Genomic DNA, 19,209 nt, shown 5'->3' on the forward strand with positions numbered 1-19,209 from the left:
CTATCAAATTTGCTGTGTTTCAACACAAAAGGTCTCAGGATCTATAGTACATGAAAACTTGTGCCCCCATCCCCCACCCCGCCCTCTCTCTCTCTCTCTCTCTCTCTCTCTCTCTCTCTCTCTCTCATATGCAATTACATGTAATTGCCTGTAATTATTCAAGTTTACAGCTGAATGTATCAAGCAAACTCTGTTTGATGAAATTAGGTATGTGATTGTAATGGGGGAAAAGGGGGGGTTATGGTTTTGTAAACTGGTCCTTTTCAAATAAATCCTACTTTCATTTTCCATGCGAGTACCAGTTTATTGGAAGATGGCTGCCCCTAGTGGAAAGGGGTTTCCAGATTTTCAGCGATTAAAAATCCTCGCTAAAGATGATCTTACAAGCCTACTGGATGAAGTAATATATTAATCCGTTATTAATGAAATTATATTTGTTAATGGACTAGCCTTTTATCACGATATCACGGCTTTATTGTGTTGTTCATGTCTTTCCCAAAACAATAGTTCGGTGACAATTATTATGAACATGGTAGTGACAACTGTTGATCAGCCATCCACCTTAATATGCTTTACTGACACAGAAAATAATTAATATTGATGCAGTCTGTTGGTTTAGTCTACATCATGTTCATGGAGACGAGAAGAAATTTCGTTATATGCATTGATCAATGTACTGTAAACAAAAACTATAGACGACAAAAGTGGGCGTGGTCGTATTTACATTTGTTACAAGTCTCTGAGATTTCAACAATATTTAAATAAAATATCATGAAGATAGGTTTAAATTGTATATATATATATATATATATATATATATATATATATATATATATATATATATATATATATATATATATATATATATATGTATATATATATATATATATATGTATGTATGTATATTCATTATGGTTCTCGCTATTTTTTAAATTTAATATACAATAGGTCAGGGATTTCTAGCATATCTCTTTAATTTTCATTTTGATTTTTTTAGATGCCTGGGAAAAAGGACTTAGTTATTGATGCAGACTTAATGAAACCACTAGATAGGATTGCTAGTATATCTCTTCTCAAGGTAACATTGTTTTGTTTTTTTTTTCATTGGGCAAAATGTGGTTTCCTTTGAAATCTGCTATAAGGAATACAGAAGCTTTCTTCATAGGGGTATCACATTCAAATGAGCAACAGCTGTAAACTGTAATAAATAATGATTGTACAGAACATCTAATTTTGAATGATGGAAAGTGGTGACAGATCCATAACTGAAAAAAAAAATTGAATCATTTAAACTGCTCTTAGTTATGCAGAAATTTGTTGATAATTTAAACATTTATAATATACGGTAGTTACAGTTGTTCAATTGAGAAATGAAGAAAATTAAACAATTATCTTTGTAGCTTGTTTCTGAGGTTGTTCCTTAGATCTAAGTACATGTATCTTCCATGTTTCAGCAAAGAGGAGTAGAAAAAATCTACAAATTTGACAGTACATTGAAGTCTATGAGTGGCTGTGAACAGTAAGTGTTTCATGCAAATGTACCTCTTCTTTTTGCGACATATAAGCTGTCAGGTGACAACTGAGATATACATACTTGTATTACACTCTGTACTAAGGACACTGCTTCATTGGCAGCACCACCAGAAACCCACCTCCATGAACTGTAAGATAAGAAGTATGACTGGGATGTGGCTCTCTAGTATTTCACAACAAAGTTTGAAAAAAATATGTAGCTGTGAATAAAAAAGGAATTTAAATTAAAAAAAAAAGTTTCCCATGAGTAAAGGGTCATTAATAGGGTATTTGGTTACCACTGGACCGCTAAAGTAGCAAAAGAGCTTGCTAGGTCAACCTCGTACTACTACATGTATATCTGTAATGTGAAAAATGACACTGTAAAATATACATGTGCTTCACCTTGTAGGAGGCTTTATCTGGTCCGACCCAGGATGACCACAATGAAGGCCATTGCTGACCACATCAACTCTGATCTAAATATCAACTTCAAACGAAAATATAATATCATATTTGTTCCAAGAAAAGTAAGGACATTTTTTTTTAGATTTTTAAATTTTTTTTTTTACACTTCCATATAACTTGAATATACTAGAGAGTGATTTGTTATAACATTTTAAAGATTTATTTATATTTATGACATGTTAATTAATTTTGGTCTTTCCAATCAGAACAAAAATGTACCATGCTACAATCTTAAGATATAATTTTTTTCCATATTAATTGATCATTTTTAATTCAGTTACACACCTGCCTGTCCGTTCTGGAGTATGAAGGGGTAATTGGTCATGTGACTTTGAGTGAATTTCGATTAGACTTTATACCTCTGGACAAAGATATCCTATCTCTAGAACTACCAGAATTCTTTAAGACATTTTATCTTGTAAGTGAAAGTTAACACACATATATACACATTATTCTTATATTTTAGATACTAAAGATCGCGAATGTGAATTGGAAAGTTTACGTTTTTCGATAGAAGTTGGATTATACTCTGTCATGTAGAACATGAAAAAGAACAAATACACATATACATGTAATCCGAAAATCATTATGGACAAGTCCTGTGTCTTTCTTACATGCTGAATTTTTGTGACATAAAACTTTATTGTCGTCCTTTTTCGGCATATACAGGGCTATGGATGATGAAATGTACACATTAAAGTAACATACATGCCCAAGTTTTACAACGCACAAGATAATGCTACATATCATTACAGGAAAATGATCAGACTTGGATTCATACTGTGGCCAAATCTCTTGTCCGGATACAAGCTCTTACTGGTGAAATCGGCCATGTACATTGTATAGGTAAAGGGGCTAAGGTAGGTTTAAAATAATCAGGGAAATTTTGAATGCTCTTGTCTTACTGTTTATGAAAATTAAAGTTACTGAATATTTATAGTTGAAATGATTACATACAAATGCAAGTTAATTTTTGGGATTTTTTTTTGCAGATGACAAATGATTTGATGAACTTTTTAATGAATAGAAACTCATCTGACCAGGATTTCAGTAGACATGAAATAGGCACTCTTATCCTGATAGACAGAGGTAGGTGGTCTTATCCTGATAGATAGAGGTAAGTAGTCTTATCCTGATAGACAGAGGTAGGTGGTCTTATCATGATAGTCAGAGATAAGTAGTCTTATCCTGATAGATAGAGGTATGTAGTCTTATCCTGATAGACAGAGGTAGGTGGTCTTATCATGATAGTCAGAGATAAGTAGTCTTATCCTGATAGATAGAGGTATAGTCATATCCTTATAGACAGTGGAAGGTAGTCTTATTCAGATGGACAGAAGTATTCTTATCCTGATACACAGAGACAGGTATTTTTATCCTGATACACAGAGGTAGGTAGTCTTATTCTAATAGGCAGAGGTAGGTAGTCTTATTTTGATAGACAGAGGTTGGTAGTCTTATTCTAATAGACAGAGGTAGGTAGTCTTATTCTAATAGACAGAGGTTGGTAGTCTTATCCATATAGACAGAGGTTGGTAGTCTTATTCTAATAGACAGAGGATGGTAGTCTTATTCTAATAGACAGAGATAGGTAGTCTTATTCTAATAGACAGAGGTAGGTAGTCTTATTCTAATAGACAGAGGTAGGTAGTCTTATTCTAATAGACAGAGGTTGGTAGTCTTATTCTAATAGACATAGGTAGGTAGTCTTATTCTAATAGACAGAGGTAGGTAGTCTTATTTTGATAGACAGAGGTTGGTAGTCTTATTCTAATAGACAGAGGTAGGTAGTCTTATTCTAATAGACAGAGGTTGGTAGTCTTATCCATATAGACAGAGGTTGGTAGTCTTATTCTAATAGGCAGAGGTAGGTAGTCTTATTTTGATAGACAGAGGTAGGTAGTCTTATTCTAATAGACAGAGGTAGGTAGTCTTATTCTAATAGTCAGAGGTTGGTAGTCTTATCCATATAGACAGAGGTTGGTAGTCTTATTCTAATAGACAGAGGTAGGTAGTCTTATTTAATAGACAGAGATAGGTAGTCTTATTCTAATAGACAGAGGTAGGTAGTCTTATTCTAATAGACAGAGGTAGGTAGTCTTATTCTAATAGACAGAGGTTGGTAGTCTTATTCTAATAGACATAGGTAGGTAGTCTTATTCTAATAGACAGAGGTAGGTAGTCTTATTTTGATAGACAGAGGTTGGTAGTCTTATTCTAATAGACAGAGGTTGGTAGTCTTATTCTAATAGTCAGAGGTTGGTAGTCTTATCCATATAGACAGAGGTAGGTAGTCTTATTCTAATAGACAGAGGTTGGTAGTCTTTTCCATATAGACAGAGGTTGGTAGTCTTATTCTAATAGACAGAGGTTGGTAGTCTTATTTTAATAGACAGAGGTAGGTAGTCTTATTTTAATAGACAGAGGTTGGTAGTCTTATCCATATAGACAGAGGTTGGTAGTCTTATTCTAATAGACAGAAGTTGATAGTCTTATTCTAATAGACAGAGGTTGGTAGTCTTATTCTAATAGACAGAGGTTGGTAGTCTTATTCTAATAGACAATGGTTGGTAGTCTTATCCATATAGGCAGAGGAATATAGTCAATCCTGATAGACAGAGGAAGATAGTCTTATCCTGATACACAGAGGTAGGCAGTCTTATCTTGATAGACAGAGCTACAGTATATAGTTACTGGAGATTTGTGTGTGATGTACATGTATAATGAACAGAATCCCATTTAGGAATGATCTATTAATCTTAATTCATTTACAATTAATAAAACTAGGGGTAAAAACTGGCAGTTTTGGATTCAGTTTTAGAGATGTATCTATGTTCCGTGTGAAATACTAAGTGGATACATCTCTAACTACAGTGAAAATCTGTATTTTTAAATCAGGATAACTGTGCATGATGATTTGTGTTTGATTTGTAGATGTGGATTATGTAACTCCATTGTGTTCACAACTTACTTACGAGGGCCTCCTGGATGAAACATTTGGCATCAAGTGCGGTAAGAGATGGGATCTTTTATATTCCTTTAGCTGAGGTAAACCTGGACATTACTTGTTTTTATGTGTAAGTTGTAATATTAATCAAATGTTTAGCTTGTGGTGTTTTCTCGTTAGGAACCATTGAATTTGGACCAGAAGTTACTGGGAAACAACAGAGTGCCAAGTTACTACTCAATTCAGATGACGTAGTTAGTATAAAAATTTTTTTTTTTAAGTACACATGCACAGTTTACACGTCTAAAGCAAAAACTTACAATATATATTGAAACTTTGTCAGGGTGGAAGAAACATTTTTTTTTAAAACTTTGATTTCAGTGATTTCTGTGTATTTCTTTCAAGTGATTTAAGTGATTTACAAAATTAAGATTTCACCTATATAATAGGTTTACTTTTTTCTCTGTAGATATTTGAAGATGTCAGAAATCGCCATTTTTCCCATGTCCTAGGATATTTAAGTTCAAAGGCCAAGTTACTCCAGCAGGATTTTGATGTAAGTAAAAACACTTTTTGCTGTGAAATATGACACAATTATGCACTCTAGTAGTTTAATGATTTCATTTATTGATCAGTAGATTGGTGATGTACTTTTAGGCATTGTTTTGTATTGCCGTAAATAGATTTGTCTTAGTCAAATTGCTTATAAATATTAATATTCCATACCAACCTTGGTGCAGTGCATGTATGTTGATGATATGCAAATATTGGTATATTATGAAAAAATGTTTTAGTATAATCACAACTAGAGGTAACTTTATATCTGAATAGGAAAAAGAATTCCACAGAGCTGCTGAAGACCACAGCTGTAAATCCTTAGTTTAAAACCAATCGATTACCAGTACTTGTACCACCTGTTTTGAAGGGTTGAAACTCTAGCATTCACTGAAAATATAGTCACCACCAAATACTGTCACAAAGAGATGATTTTAATACTGTGGTATTAATTGCACATATTCATATGGGTTGCATCTCAAAAAAAAGTCTGTCAGTAATTCTGATTTTCCTTGCAGAAAAGGCATGGACTTAAGTCTGTTGGAGACATGAAGGACTTTGTTGCAAATGAACTTAGAAGGCTCAAAGAACAAAAATCTGTGCTTGCCAATCGTATGTTTATAAAATGCAATTATTCATAATGAACAATCTAAAATCAAGGAATTCATTGTTTCTGTTAAAAATATTTGAATAAGGTTGCTTATAGCCATAATCGTGTACATTTCAAAATTGTAAACAAAAAATCTTTTATGTATCTATGTATAGACATTGGAGCTTGTGAGCAGATTCTGGGGAAGAAAACTAAAGGTGGATTTGAGGATTATCTACAGACAGAACACAGTACGTTTGTCTGGGATAATTTTTTTTGGTCATTATTTTTTGTACATCATGTACATGTAACTGTTCGAGATTTGAGCACTCCATAATTTACACTTCATAGTTAAAAGCACTAATGAAAAGCAAAAATAAGATAATCCCAGTCATCATTTATGCCAGGTTTTATGCTTAGGTAATACATGGATGTGAAACTTTAAACTTATTCTTTACTATAGGCCTACTGGAGAGTTCCAGTGTGAGAGACAATGTTACGTACATTGAAGAACTCATCTTTAAACAGGTACTTATACCTTCAGTTTACAGATAATTACAGCTCTTACTTAATTCATACATTTTTGTTTTTCTTTCTTGTGTCCAGTGTTCAAGTATTTGACTTTCTTTTAAACTAAAAATTTGATGTACATAGTAGAAAAATATTAGTAGAAACAAAATGAGTTCAGTACTGCAGATTGTTTAAATGTATACCGGTACTTTCCAATGCGATTGTTTTAATACTATTACTGTAATATGAAGGGGTAATTTAATTATGCTAATTATATGTGAAAGGAAAGCTTTTGGTAAATATCCCTCCGCAAACCAACACATTTAAACTGGGGGAGTCAAACGGAATCAATCGCTGGTGGCCAGATAACTCAGTCAGTAAAGACCTGACTGGAGATTCTGGGGGCCTGGGTTCAAATCCCAGTCTGGTCTGTCACATTTTTCTCCTTTCCTGTTACATTTGTTGCTGTGCCATGCCCTGGAAGGGCATTTCTCCTTTTACTGTTACAAAACATTTCATTCAGTTTTAACAATACCTGTATATAATCCCTGTATCACAGAAATGGCCCCCACACATTATGTTATTGCTTCTTATTTATTTAATTAACAACACTTGTAAATATCCACATATATTTACAGTATTAGTCAATTGCATGCAAGTTACGTTCATTATCTTATCAAATACTAAGATCATTTACTAGCAGAGGCTTATGTCTTTTGTGCATTTCACAGTTTGTCTAATGTATGTACATGTATGTAGAGATACAGCTAGTTCTTTATTTAATGGTGTACTTATAAATATAATATTTTATACAGGATAACATGTTGAAGACATTGAAGCTCATGTGTCTTTTGTCCCTAACTCAGAATGGAATACCTTCCTCTACATATAAATCACTCAAGACCCAATATCTACAGGTAGGTTTTGAATATTTATGCAAGTATTTAGTTATTTAATCATAAAAATGATTTGTGCAACAGTATGTTCAGATTTTCAAAGATCGGTACCCTTGTAGTTTTTTCATGCATTCATATTAAAGGTCTCCATTTTATCAAATCTCAGAAAAGTGACATGTAAAGATTGTATTTTTAGAGTCATGGTTTTGAGCAGCTGATCACATTTTCCAACTTGAAGTCCCTGGGTATTCTGACAGAACAGGAAACAGGAAGTCAGGCCGCCACACCTCTGAACAAGGTCACGTCTGGTATGGCAGCCATGACAAGAAGGAGCACATTCCAAAGTCTCTGTAAAAAACTTTCATTGGTAAGCGTCCACCATCAAGAAAGAATATTACTACCAGCACAGTTCACCCAATGAGCTGCTTGTAGCTATTTCATATACATGTATATAATAGGCAATTTCCCTCACCTTTGAATGTATCTAATGTTGAATTTTTTTCTTTCAAATTCTTTTCTCTAAAACCCAGAAAATTATTCATAGATACAGATTTCAAAATTTCTAGATATTATCAAATCTAGTATGTGTATGTTTGATTCAAGACAGATTTTATTTGTTTATTTATTACAGATTCCCAAGTCAGATGACATTGACCTGAAAAACCCTACAGACATGTCGTATGTGTTTAGTGGTGCCTACACACCTTTATCCTGCAAACTAGTGGAACAGGTAATAACTTGAAAAGTTTCTTTAATCAATGAATTCAAAGACTAAAGGCTAAATATTCTGTTATTTTGAAAGGGATGGAACTACCTTGTATAATTAAGGCAGAGATTGTTTTTTGTAGACAAAATTCTTTTATGAAAATTTCTCATAGTGACAAATACAATGCATTGTCTTTGTAAATGATGGAGCTAACCTTCTGACATTATTCTGCAACTTAAGAATTATGAATTACTTGCAATGTTCTCATACAGGTTGATGAAGGTTTAATATACAGTAGTAAAAACAAATAAAAAGGGACAAATCATTTCAAACTTTTGAGATCTGTAGCATTGAAATATATGGATTTACAGATATTAACTAGAGGAGGTTTCGCTGGTATGGAAGAAATCACGAAATACTTACCAGGAGGGGTTCACAGTGAAAACCACGTCAAGGCATCAAAAGGTATAACTCAGGCTCAATTACAAGTCAATTATTCAATGCTTAATGCTAGGGACTATAGATTTTCATTATTTTCCATTTACTTAGTTAATCATTAGATAGGAACAAGATTTCCCTGATAACATGACTCCATTAGGAATTGATTGGAAGACAAATCAAATGTCAATCATCTGGGTTAATTTTACAAGTCATCTTTCAAAGTAATTAGTTCTGTAGCTATAGTAGACTTTAGTTACTTCTTCATATACACTGTATATTTTTTTGGAACCACAAACAAAAATGTTCTTACTAGTATGATTTTGAAGTTGTACATGATTTCCAAAATTTTAGTCCAACACAACCATTTACATAATTATACACATACTTTAATCCAGACAGCAGCACAACATCAAAAGACAAATCAGGTATGAGTTGATATTATTTTTATAGCATTTCTGAAATTGCTTTTAAATAGTACTTGTACAGTCAAGCCCTGTTAATCTGGACACATGTAGATTGACCGGATTACCGAAATAGACTTTGTATACAAGGGTTGTCCCAAAATTATGTAGACTGAGCTCGTATCTTTTTCTATCTCTATAAAATTTTCTGGGTGGATAAAGTATGTTGTTGGCTGATAAATTATGAAGTTTAAACATGTTTACATGAAAACGATTTGAGTAATGAGATTTGTAGTGCTATCATTCCTTAAGTCACTCTTAATCATAAATAGAAATCACTTAGAAAATAGACTTAGAAATAACTTAATCATTAGAGAGGATAAGCAAACCAATGTGTATTTGTAGCAGGGGATTCTCCCCAGAAAACTGTGCATTATGTCATCAATTTTGCTATTGACAAATTTCTACATATTTCCACTTATGTGTAAAGAGCCGAGTACACGTAAGTCCAAACTTGTAGCTTATATTTATCTTATGTTTATTTTTAAAAAGCGTGCATTTTTCTAAAACCTGGAGACCTAATGCAAATATCGATATAAAGATCTAAACAGCTATAATTGAAAAATATAATTTTTTAGAGTTTTGAATACACAACATGTAGACTTTCAAAGCATACTTTGATGGTTTAAAATTATAAAGAGCTCTTTTCATTTTTTTCTAATAAATATATGTATATTTTTATTTAAAACAGTGATATAATGCACATTAAATTTAATGTGTTTTCTAATTTTTTTTAAATGTTAAGGCTTTGTACATTTAAAACACTTACAAGTACACTTACAGGTTATGCATTGCTAAACAAGAAAAAATAATGGAAACGTGTACGTGTAATTCTAGCTTGTAGTTTACTCATACAAGTACATGTATACGAGTTTGCTGAACCTCTCCATTATGAAATGATTTAGTATTAAAATTTGTGAACAAAATATGTACATGTATCAAATAATAATATTTTTTAAAAACTCTACGTATCTACATACGTCTCGTTCTACGAGTTTTTAGCTCACCTGAGCTGAAAGCTTAAGTGAGCTTTTCTGATCACCTGTTGTCCGTCGTCCGTCCGTCTGTCTCTCTGTCTGTCTGTAAACTTTCACATTTTCAACTTCCTCTCTGGTACAGAGCATCCTTGGGTGAAGGGGAGTTTAAATTGTTCAAATAAAGTGCCAACCACCCTTACAAGGGGAGATAATCAAGAAAAGACAAAAATAGGGTGGGGTCATTAAAAATCTTCTTCTCAAGAACCACAGGGCCAGAAAAGCTGAAACTTATGTGGAAGCATCCTTGGGTAGTGTACATGTAGATTCTAAATTGTTCAAATCATGGCCCGCGGGGGGTAAGACGGGGCCACAATAGGGAATCAAAGTTTTACAATGAAATATATAGGCAAAATCTTTGAAAATTTTCTTCTCAAGAACCACAGGGCCAGAAAAGCTGAAACTTATGTGGAAGCATCCTTGGGTATACGTAGTGTAGATTCTAAATTGTTCAAATCATGGCCCCCAGGGAAAGGGCAGGGCCACAATAAGTATTACAAGGGGGGGTCTGGTGAAGAACAGCAGGGCCAAAGTAACTCAGGTGAGCATTGTGGCCCATGGGCCTCTTCTCATTTATCTTCTCTAAAGGAAGGAGCTGCATAGTGTCACTCTTGCCCGATTCCTCGGCTAGTCTTTCTTTTTGGTTTTCCTCCTTCACTTACTTAGAAAAACCGTTTCAGTCATTTTCATACAGTAAGGACCAGAAAACATTTCCATGTGTAGAAAACATTTATGACTTATACGTTTCTGGAGGAGTGAATTCAGAACATTTGATCACTGTCTAGTGTATCGCCTGTGTCAATGCAGCCTGGGTTCCTACAAAACAACGCTTGTCGATAGAATTTTGGGACAACCCTCGTGTACTCAGGTCTTGTATAAAACAAGCTCAAACTCCTTCTGGAAGGTGAAGCTTGTTTTGAACATATTTTATTGAAAATATGTCAAAGGGATTGGACACAAGTTCTAAAAACTTAGATAGTCCTCTCCCATGAAGGTGAAGCATCATTGGCACCCAGATTAATGAGGCTCCACTGTATACTAAAATTTCAAATTTTGTATGAATATACAATATATAAAACACCTATTAAAAGTATATACATTTATACTGTATACATCTAATACATATATGTATGAGGGCTGTTTGGAAGTTATTTAGACATTCTGATTATTTTCCTTCCTAATCAACATATTTCTTGTGAAAATTGATATATACATGTACATTTAACAAACAGCAAAAATACGTAACACCAAGAAATTTCTCAGAAATATTTTTTTTTTCTGTGAATGACGTCTTTATGTGTCGATGGAAGGGATATCTTGACTTTATTTTGTGCAAGTTTGGTAGATTTTCGGTTAGAAATATGAATATCATAATGAATTTTCATCAAGATATAGAAATCTGATTATGATGGCAGAATGAATTTAGACGTCAAGGTGCAGGAGTGTAGAGCTTAAGTAGAACCGTTCAGAGAAAGGACCATCTAAAATAAACACAATGCAGAGGAAATGTCTAAAGACTTTAGTTTATCATTGATTCAAACATTTCTCTGACAAATCATTTAACCATATAGTGAAAGCAAAGGAGCTGGATGACCATCAGTTATAATTATGGATGAATTAACATCATCATGCAGTCATAAAGTTGGTACCAAATAAGACACACCCAACTGTAAGAGATGTTTCAAGGATAATTAAAATAGGGGTAGAAACAGCACACAAGTTTGTAAAAGGGGGTTTAGGAAAGGAAAAAAATTGAGCCAGTTTGGTTCTTGGAATGTTATCAAGTGTTGACAGAATTTAAAGAACAATTGAAGCTTCCGGATCATTTCACTGTGAGAAAAAATCTAACGCTGAAGTTACATGTATGTTAAAATGAGATGATAATCTCTGCAGAATGCTGTCAATGGATGTATGCAAGTTTAAAATTTCACCAGGACTTGTATATTGATGTAATCACAAGTATAAGTTCTTGATAAAATTCTGGAGAACTTTTATGAATTGATCTCTTTCTTCTCTGGAGTTAAAGTAAAAGTCTCAATAATTTCTGAACAGCCCTACTATGCACCCCCCCCCCCCCCCCTCCCCTGAAAACACTGCTTTAACAGGAATATTCAGCCCTGCAATCTTTAATAAGATGTTTTTAAGTATACAAACTGCATTCTTCAGAATCTTGAATAAAGTTATGCATATGTAAAATTTCTTATGCAGTGATTAAAGTTTTATGGTTTTATTAATACATTCTAATCCTATAGCTCACAGTAAAGCTTGGTTAACTTGCTCTGAAGTGCTTATTAATAATTGTTTTCACATTTTGAGCAACATGGTTGTTAGTGTTGCAAAATTGGACCAAAGTTACTATGGATTATTAAATTGAATTGGTACCACAAAATCAATTATACAGTAAAACTCATTTAGTAAGAACATGGATATAGTGAATTTACGAATATAACGAAGATATGTGAGATCCCCAGCAAAATTCTTTACAAATCCTTGTAAAATTTTACGGTTATAATGAACAAGCTAGGATATAACGAATTTACAGATTAGCGAATTGATTTTGTATCCTGCAGAAGTTAAAAATAATGGTATAAACATCTTTTATAACAAATTTTTAAGATCACATATTTAAAGTATTGAAGTGACATAATTTTTCATTAGTACTTATGTTTGAAATTAAATTGATCTAAAACGGGTCTATTCCCAAGTAACTACATGTATAAGACTTACCTACACCAAACTTGTGTGGATGATGTATCTAGGGATGGACACTTCCAAATTTGCTTTGGATGCTGGATCTGACATTACATTTTACAGATGAATTTTACAAGTGAAAGTTTTTGGAGCAGTTCCATTCCCAAATAGCTACAAGCCTCCCCTATAACCAACTTGGAGGGGTGTGCATCTAGGGATGGACACTATCTGATCTGCTTCCAATGCTAGGTCTGACTATCATTTTCAAAGTGAGTGACTATTAGCCCTTCCTGGACCAAACTTGCATGTATGATGAATCTAGGGATGAACACTACCAGGCTTGTTGCAGATGCAGGATCTGACCTACATTTGGTGGATGAATTAACAGTTTAAAGTTTTTGGAGCAAGTTAATTCTCAAGGAACTAAAAGCCTTACTTATGCCAATCTTGCAGAGATGATGCATCAAGGGATGTACACTACTTGACCTGGTTCAGATGCCTGATCTGACCTATATTTTCTAGATCATGACTATTAGCTGTACCTGGACCAAACTAGGGATGGACAGTAATAGGCTTACTACTGGTGCTGGATCTGACCTACATTTTCAGGATGAGCAAGAACAAGTTAAAGTACTTGGAGTAGGTCCATTCCCAAGTACAGTAATTTAAGCCCTACCTGAACCAAACTTACTTGATGATGCATCTAGGTATGCACACTACCAGACTTACTGCAGATGCCGGATGTGACTTATATTTTCCAGATGAGTGACCTGGATATAGTTTTGGGGGCAGGTCCATTCCTAAGAAAAGTCCTACTGAAACCAAACTTGCAAGGGTATTGACCTCTGGATGCACACTAACTAGAATAAATTTGATGAGAGATTTGTCTTACTCATAGATAAAATTTGTCGATATCTTTGATTACCTTGTTTGATTTTGACATATGGTGTTTCCATTGTTGCTAAAAAAAAAAGAAGTTTCTTTGAATTCTTTTAAAATGCTACTCCTCCTTCAGTTTTTGTCTGATTATACTTTCTAAGATACATCTTTCTTACTATAAGTACACACCGTAGAGCTACAGTTTCTTCAGAGACTTCTTGCTAAATTGTGGTAAATCTATGGGTTAGGGTTGGGTCGTATTCAGAGATCTAAATTTTACACATTGCATATGTACAGGAAAAAAATCTTCCCCAGAACAGCAGGGCCATGTCAATTGTTTTGATTTGCAGCATCCCAGTGTAAATCATACCTCCCTTAGGGCTAGATTTTGATTCACAGTGTGGAGTCAAAATTTTATTAATAAGAGAGGAATATTTAAAAAAAAAAAAGAAATCTGATGAAGAAAGCAGGAACAAAGTGACTCAAGTGAGCATTGGGGCCCATGGGCCTCTTGTTGAAAAAATGTTTTTTTTAATTAGTACATGTCATTTAATATTACCATCAGTATTTAGATTAAAATGCCTGGCTTTTATAATCCGTTGTTTTGATATAAGATAAGAAATCATGGTTATAAAAATATAATAGGATTCAGTAGGTCTATTATATAATCTATAATCATTAATGATGTATATTAACTTCTGAAGTTTCATGTATGCATACTAACAGTTTAATATTATATTATCATATGTTATACTTTTAATCTGAGGTGTAATGGTCATTTGGTTCTTCAAAATAAAATAAAAGGATATGTTTTTTTGGGGATATTGATTATTGATATTATAAAAGAGATATCTTTGGTTAAAGGTGTCAACTTAAAAGTCAAAAATAAAACAATGTCAAACTCTGATGGTAACTTTTGTTGTTATACTGAAAATACATTTCATTTACAGTTGCAATGTATGATATATAAACAAAGCTGCCATACCTTATTTCCTAATATAATCTGATCAATTTTAACAGGTAAATCAGCCAGACAAGACCGCCCCGTCAGTAAAGTTGTCCTCATATATTTCCTGGGAGGTTGTACTTATTCAGAAATAACTGCCCTCAGATTTCTAGGTAAACTTAAAGGTAAGAAGGATTGTGTAAATCTTAATAGCATGTTATTAATTTGTTATGAAATGAAAGAAGTTTTTTTTAAGGTTATTGTAAGCTGGAATTTTGATCATCATAATTAATTTAAAAAAAAACAGGAGGGAAACAAATTTATGAAGGAATTGATGATTATATTATTGTTGTATCTACTTGTAATAGTTGCCTATGTATACTTTACCTGTGTTAAATACTGTATCCAGTTTTATTTTGCTACTGATCTAATTGCTTTTGCCATAGAAAAAAATAAAAATTATTAGCATTGTACAGTAGTGATAAGAATTGCCTTATACATGTATATACTTTAATATAATTAAGGTCTAATGACCCTCTGTTCTAAATTTCAGGCAAAAAATTAAACATTTGCATCATTGATTTTTATCAACAACAAAAGCCCAGGGCAAGAAATAATTATTTTTTTTCACTGGCCACTCGGGCTATTACCTTTAATTTTTACTGGTCAACTTGGTACTTTCACTGTCCCATTGGGCCAGTAGATTTTTAAAAGACTGGCCCAAAACCATAATAATGATAGTAATATTTTGTTTATATTATGATACTTTATATTACAAATTAACAAAACGATAAATGAGAGAACTTGGACACACAACCCTGTCAAGTTAACTAGCCCAACTGTGAATGAATTTTATTTGGCTTAAAAAACACTGACCCAAAGGGCAGATGCACTCTACAATGTACTAGCCAAGATTTTAAATTTACTGGCCCCATATCAGCGGGCCATCAATTATTTCGAGCCCTGAAAGCAATCATTTCAAATGGAATAAAGTTTGAAGCATGAAGCTTGGCTTACTTTTTTGTGTCTAACCTTGATACGAAGAAAATTTGACACATTGAATAAAAAGGGCAATGATTTATTATCACAGTATAGAATTAAAAATATGAAGTATATATAAAAGTAATATTTAGTGTCATATATGTAATTTATATTATATTCATATTAGAAAACAAAACGGATCAATGCTTTCTGAGCAGGAATACTGTTAACATGGAAATGTTTTTGTTTTTTTTTTTGGGGGGGGGGGGGGGGGGGATTTCCAGTATTACGAATTTTGTTCAAAAGAAAGTTTTGCAAAATTTATCACCACACAAACGGTTTCAAATAAGGTGCTATACTAAACAGTAAACAAACAAATTTTGTTAATTTTTTAATTTCTGCAAAATTAACCCCTGCATGAACACAGTAATTGTTACATTGAAATTGCAAAATTTTACCCTGTAAAAATATTTAGGCTTACAGTATCACCTTGTTATGAATGGTTGTAAAAAAAAATAATAATAAATGTGTTTATCAATGTTATCTCTTTTCAATTTTTCTTTTTGTAAGAAAAATTTTTAAATATATAATAATGATGAAAATACCAAATGTGGTACATGGGAAATTATGCAACTTTTCAAATTTATATGAAAAGATATAAATATTCTAAAACATAACAGGTTAAAAAAAACTGGGTGCAAATGTTTTAAGACATTGCAAAAAGTATTAATAATTATCAAAAATATTGGCAAAAGGACATACAAATAAATATTTTAACATTGTTATATTCTTTCTGCCAACAGGTGTAACTACAAAGAAATATTGTAACTGAGCAAAAACATGGCTACATTAGTATCACTTAATGTAATGAAATGTTGGATAGTTTGGAAGTTATCTCTCCTATTAGATGGTCATTAGACCTTAAAATTTTAGAGATGTTTAAACATTTTGAAATGATGTAAAAATAATAAATGTTCTTGTTTCAGGTTACATATTCATCATAGCTACCACTGCAATCATCAACAGCTCCACCATGTTGGAATCAGTGATGGAGAGACCTCCTATCTAGTTGACCTGTCTGTATTATAAGTTGTGTCTATTTATGCTATTTATAAAATTATTATGAAATTCTTAAATCTACTCATAAGATATTATGAAAGAAAGGAATCAAAATCATAAAATGCAAGTTCAAATTCCAGCTGCCAAAAATAAAGCTTGCAGTTTATCTTTGGCTGGTTGTCTCCTCAAACATGTATCAGAAGGAACTCCAAGTCCCAAGCAGCAGTAGCACTTTCAGTCCAATTAGATGCATGTGGCCTGGAAAATGAATATTTGGTAGATTGATTCAACATGGAAGATTTACTGCTGAAGTGGGATTAGAAGAAAATTAAGTATACCAGTAAGTGATGTGGACAAAATGTTTTGCTATTGTTAAATTGTGGTAGAAAATGACTCTTTCAAACTGTGTCCTCAGCATTCCAAGATATTTATTATTTATTCTAAAACAAAATGTTCATCATATATACATTTAGTATATGAGATTGTGCCAAGAATTAATTTTATGCAGAAAATCCTGCTTGGAAAAATTATGATGGAAGAAATAGCATTTGGATTATAGTGTGAACAAATAAATCAATAATTAAACATACTTGCTATAAATTTTTCCACAAGACATAAAGTCTGATGACAAAACAGAAGTGGCATTTATAATTTGTTTGTTGTATGACCTATGAGGAACTGGTTTTAAATAATTTCAAGAAAAATACAAATTTTCAAATCCTAAATTGAATTTTTAATGTAAAGAGGGGACCACCATGTTTTTGTTGACTGAAAAATCAAATACTTTTACCTTTTTATCCAAGAAATACTTTTAATAAGATGGAGTGAAGCCCCACTAATATGGACAAATTGTGAATGTATGTAGAAATGGTCAATTTTCCTCAATTTGTTTTTGTACATTATTTTGTTGATGAAAACTTTCATTACATATGACTTGTAGTCCATTGAAAAGATTTTATATGCAGTATATATTGATGTTAATTGATTTATGGGAAAAAATTATTTAATAAATTTGTTATGAATGAGTTTTAATTTTGTTCAACCTTTGTAGTTCAACATCGTAGTTTATTTCTTCATGAATCTTCAAAAATTAAATTCATTTCTTAAATATACCAAATATGTTTCAGTAATCCAGACGCTTCATTAATGTGGACAGTTTGCTTGGGACATAAATATCCAGAGTAACAAGGCTCAACTGTTTTTTTTTCATTTATGAAAACATTAGGGCCATAGTGACTCTGGTGAGCATTGTGGCCTATGGGCCTCCCTAAAAAAACCTGCCTGCTCTTTATGGCACAATGAAAAAAATCAGCATTTTAAAAACATTTAAACACACAAAATGTGCATATAAACTCATGCACAAACTATAATCAGTTTTACAAAAGAAAAGACTATTGATTGAACATTCGATCTACTCAGAATCAACCAAACTAATTATTTTACTTTTTTCTTATTTTGCTTGTCAAGAAATTTCTGGGCTGAGAAATTTTTTGACCCCCCCCCCCCCCCCGGAAAAAAATCTTGGACCCGCACCTGAAAGATACATACATTAAAAGATTAGATTCTAAAAATGAAAATTAAATCTCAATTATAACTGTTTTTCTCTATCTATCAAGAAATATTTGAAGTCTATTTATTACCACAGTTGGAATCGTGGGATAATTTGCATAAAGTGCGAAGCATAAATTATCCAATTTTTAGCTCTACTGGTCAGAGACCAGAAGAGCTTATGCGATAGTAAGGTGTCCGTCGTCCGTCTGTCTGTCTGTCTGTCTGTCCGTCTGTAAACAATTTTTCAAAATGCTACTCCTCCTACAGTTTTGGTCTGATTTCAATATAACTTGGCACACAAGTAGACTACACTAAGATACATAATTCTGTGTATCGGTTTTTGATTTCGATGAACGGTGTTGCCATGGTTACTAAAAATAGAAATTTCTGTGAAATACTTTCAAAATGCTACTCCTCCTACAGTTTTGATCTGATTTCAGTATAACTTGGCACACAAGTAGACTATACTAAGATGCATAATTCTGTATATTAGTTTTTGATTTCGATGAACAGTGTTGCCATGGTTACTAAAAATAGAAATTTCTGTGAAATACTTTCAAAATGCTACTCCTCCTACAGTTTTAATCTGATTTCAATATAACTTGGCACACAAGTAGACTATACTAAGATGCATAACTCTGTGTATTAGTTTTTGATTTCAATAAACGGTGTTGCCATGGTTACTAAAAGTAGAAATTTCTGTGAAATACTTTCAAAATGCTACTCCTCCTACAGTTTTTATCTGATTTCAATATTACTTGGCACACAAGTAGACTATAATAAGAAACATAATTCTGTGTATCGGATTTTGATTTCAATGACCGGTGTTGCCATGGTTACTAAAAATAGAAATTTCTGTGAAATACTTTCAAAATGCTACTCCTCTTACAGTTTTGGTCTGATTTCAGTTTAACTTGGCAAACAAGTAGACTACACTAAGATACATAATTCTTTATATTGACTTTCTGATTTCGATGAACATT

At 32.7% G+C, this 19,209-nt stretch overlaps 1 protein-coding gene across 2 annotated transcripts; it reads left to right on the forward strand.

The window, feature by feature from the left end:
* Positions 1 to 278: 278 nt before the first annotated feature.
* Positions 279 to 17,683, forward strand: LOC133183094 (vacuolar protein sorting-associated protein 33B-like). 2 transcript variants are annotated; one of them, XM_061318041.1, is made up of 20 exons: positions 279 to 400; positions 998 to 1,078; positions 1,455 to 1,519; positions 1,925 to 2,042; positions 2,258 to 2,398; positions 2,736 to 2,840; positions 2,973 to 3,069; positions 4,915 to 4,992; positions 5,108 to 5,181; positions 5,397 to 5,483; positions 6,001 to 6,094; positions 6,248 to 6,322; positions 6,535 to 6,599; positions 7,397 to 7,498; positions 7,674 to 7,844; positions 8,109 to 8,207; positions 8,555 to 8,648; positions 9,020 to 9,049; positions 14,710 to 14,820; positions 16,603 to 17,683. In XM_061318041.1, exons 1-20 carry the CDS (start codon positions 290 to 292, stop codon positions 16,683 to 16,685), a joined length of 1,881 nt encoding a protein of 626 aa, XP_061174025.1. In that variant the 5' UTR covers positions 279 to 289; the 3' UTR covers positions 16,686 to 17,683. The 2 variants fall into 2 exon arrangements, with proteins under 2 accessions (XP_061174025.1, XP_061174026.1); XM_061318042.1 differs by lacking the exon at positions 9,020 to 9,049 and having other exon boundaries at positions 280 to 400; positions 16,603 to 17,682.
* The last annotated feature ends 1,526 nt before the right edge of the window (positions 17,684 to 19,209 follow it).

This window comes from Saccostrea echinata, unplaced genomic scaffold, assembly GCF_033153115.1.
Source record: "Saccostrea echinata isolate AGI-Se365-2 ecotype Australia unplaced genomic scaffold, CSIRO_AGI_Sech_v1 ptg000009l, whole genome shotgun sequence".
In the NCBI taxonomy this organism is placed as follows: domain Eukaryota; kingdom Metazoa; phylum Mollusca; class Bivalvia; order Ostreida; family Ostreidae; genus Saccostrea; species Saccostrea echinata.

Coding starts and splice junctions, on each gene's coding strand:
- LOC133183094 (XM_061318041.1), top strand. CDS start 290: ATGCGAGTACCAGTTTATTGGAAGATGGCTGCCCCTAGTGGAAAGGGG. Junction 1,079..1,454: donor CTAGTATATCTCTTCTCAAG/GTAACATTGTTT, acceptor TCCATGTTTCAG/CAAAGAGGAGTAGAAAAAAT. Junction 8,649..9,019: donor CCACGTCAAGGCATCAAAAG/GTATAACTCAGG, acceptor ACTTTAATCCAG/ACAGCAGCACAACATCAAAA.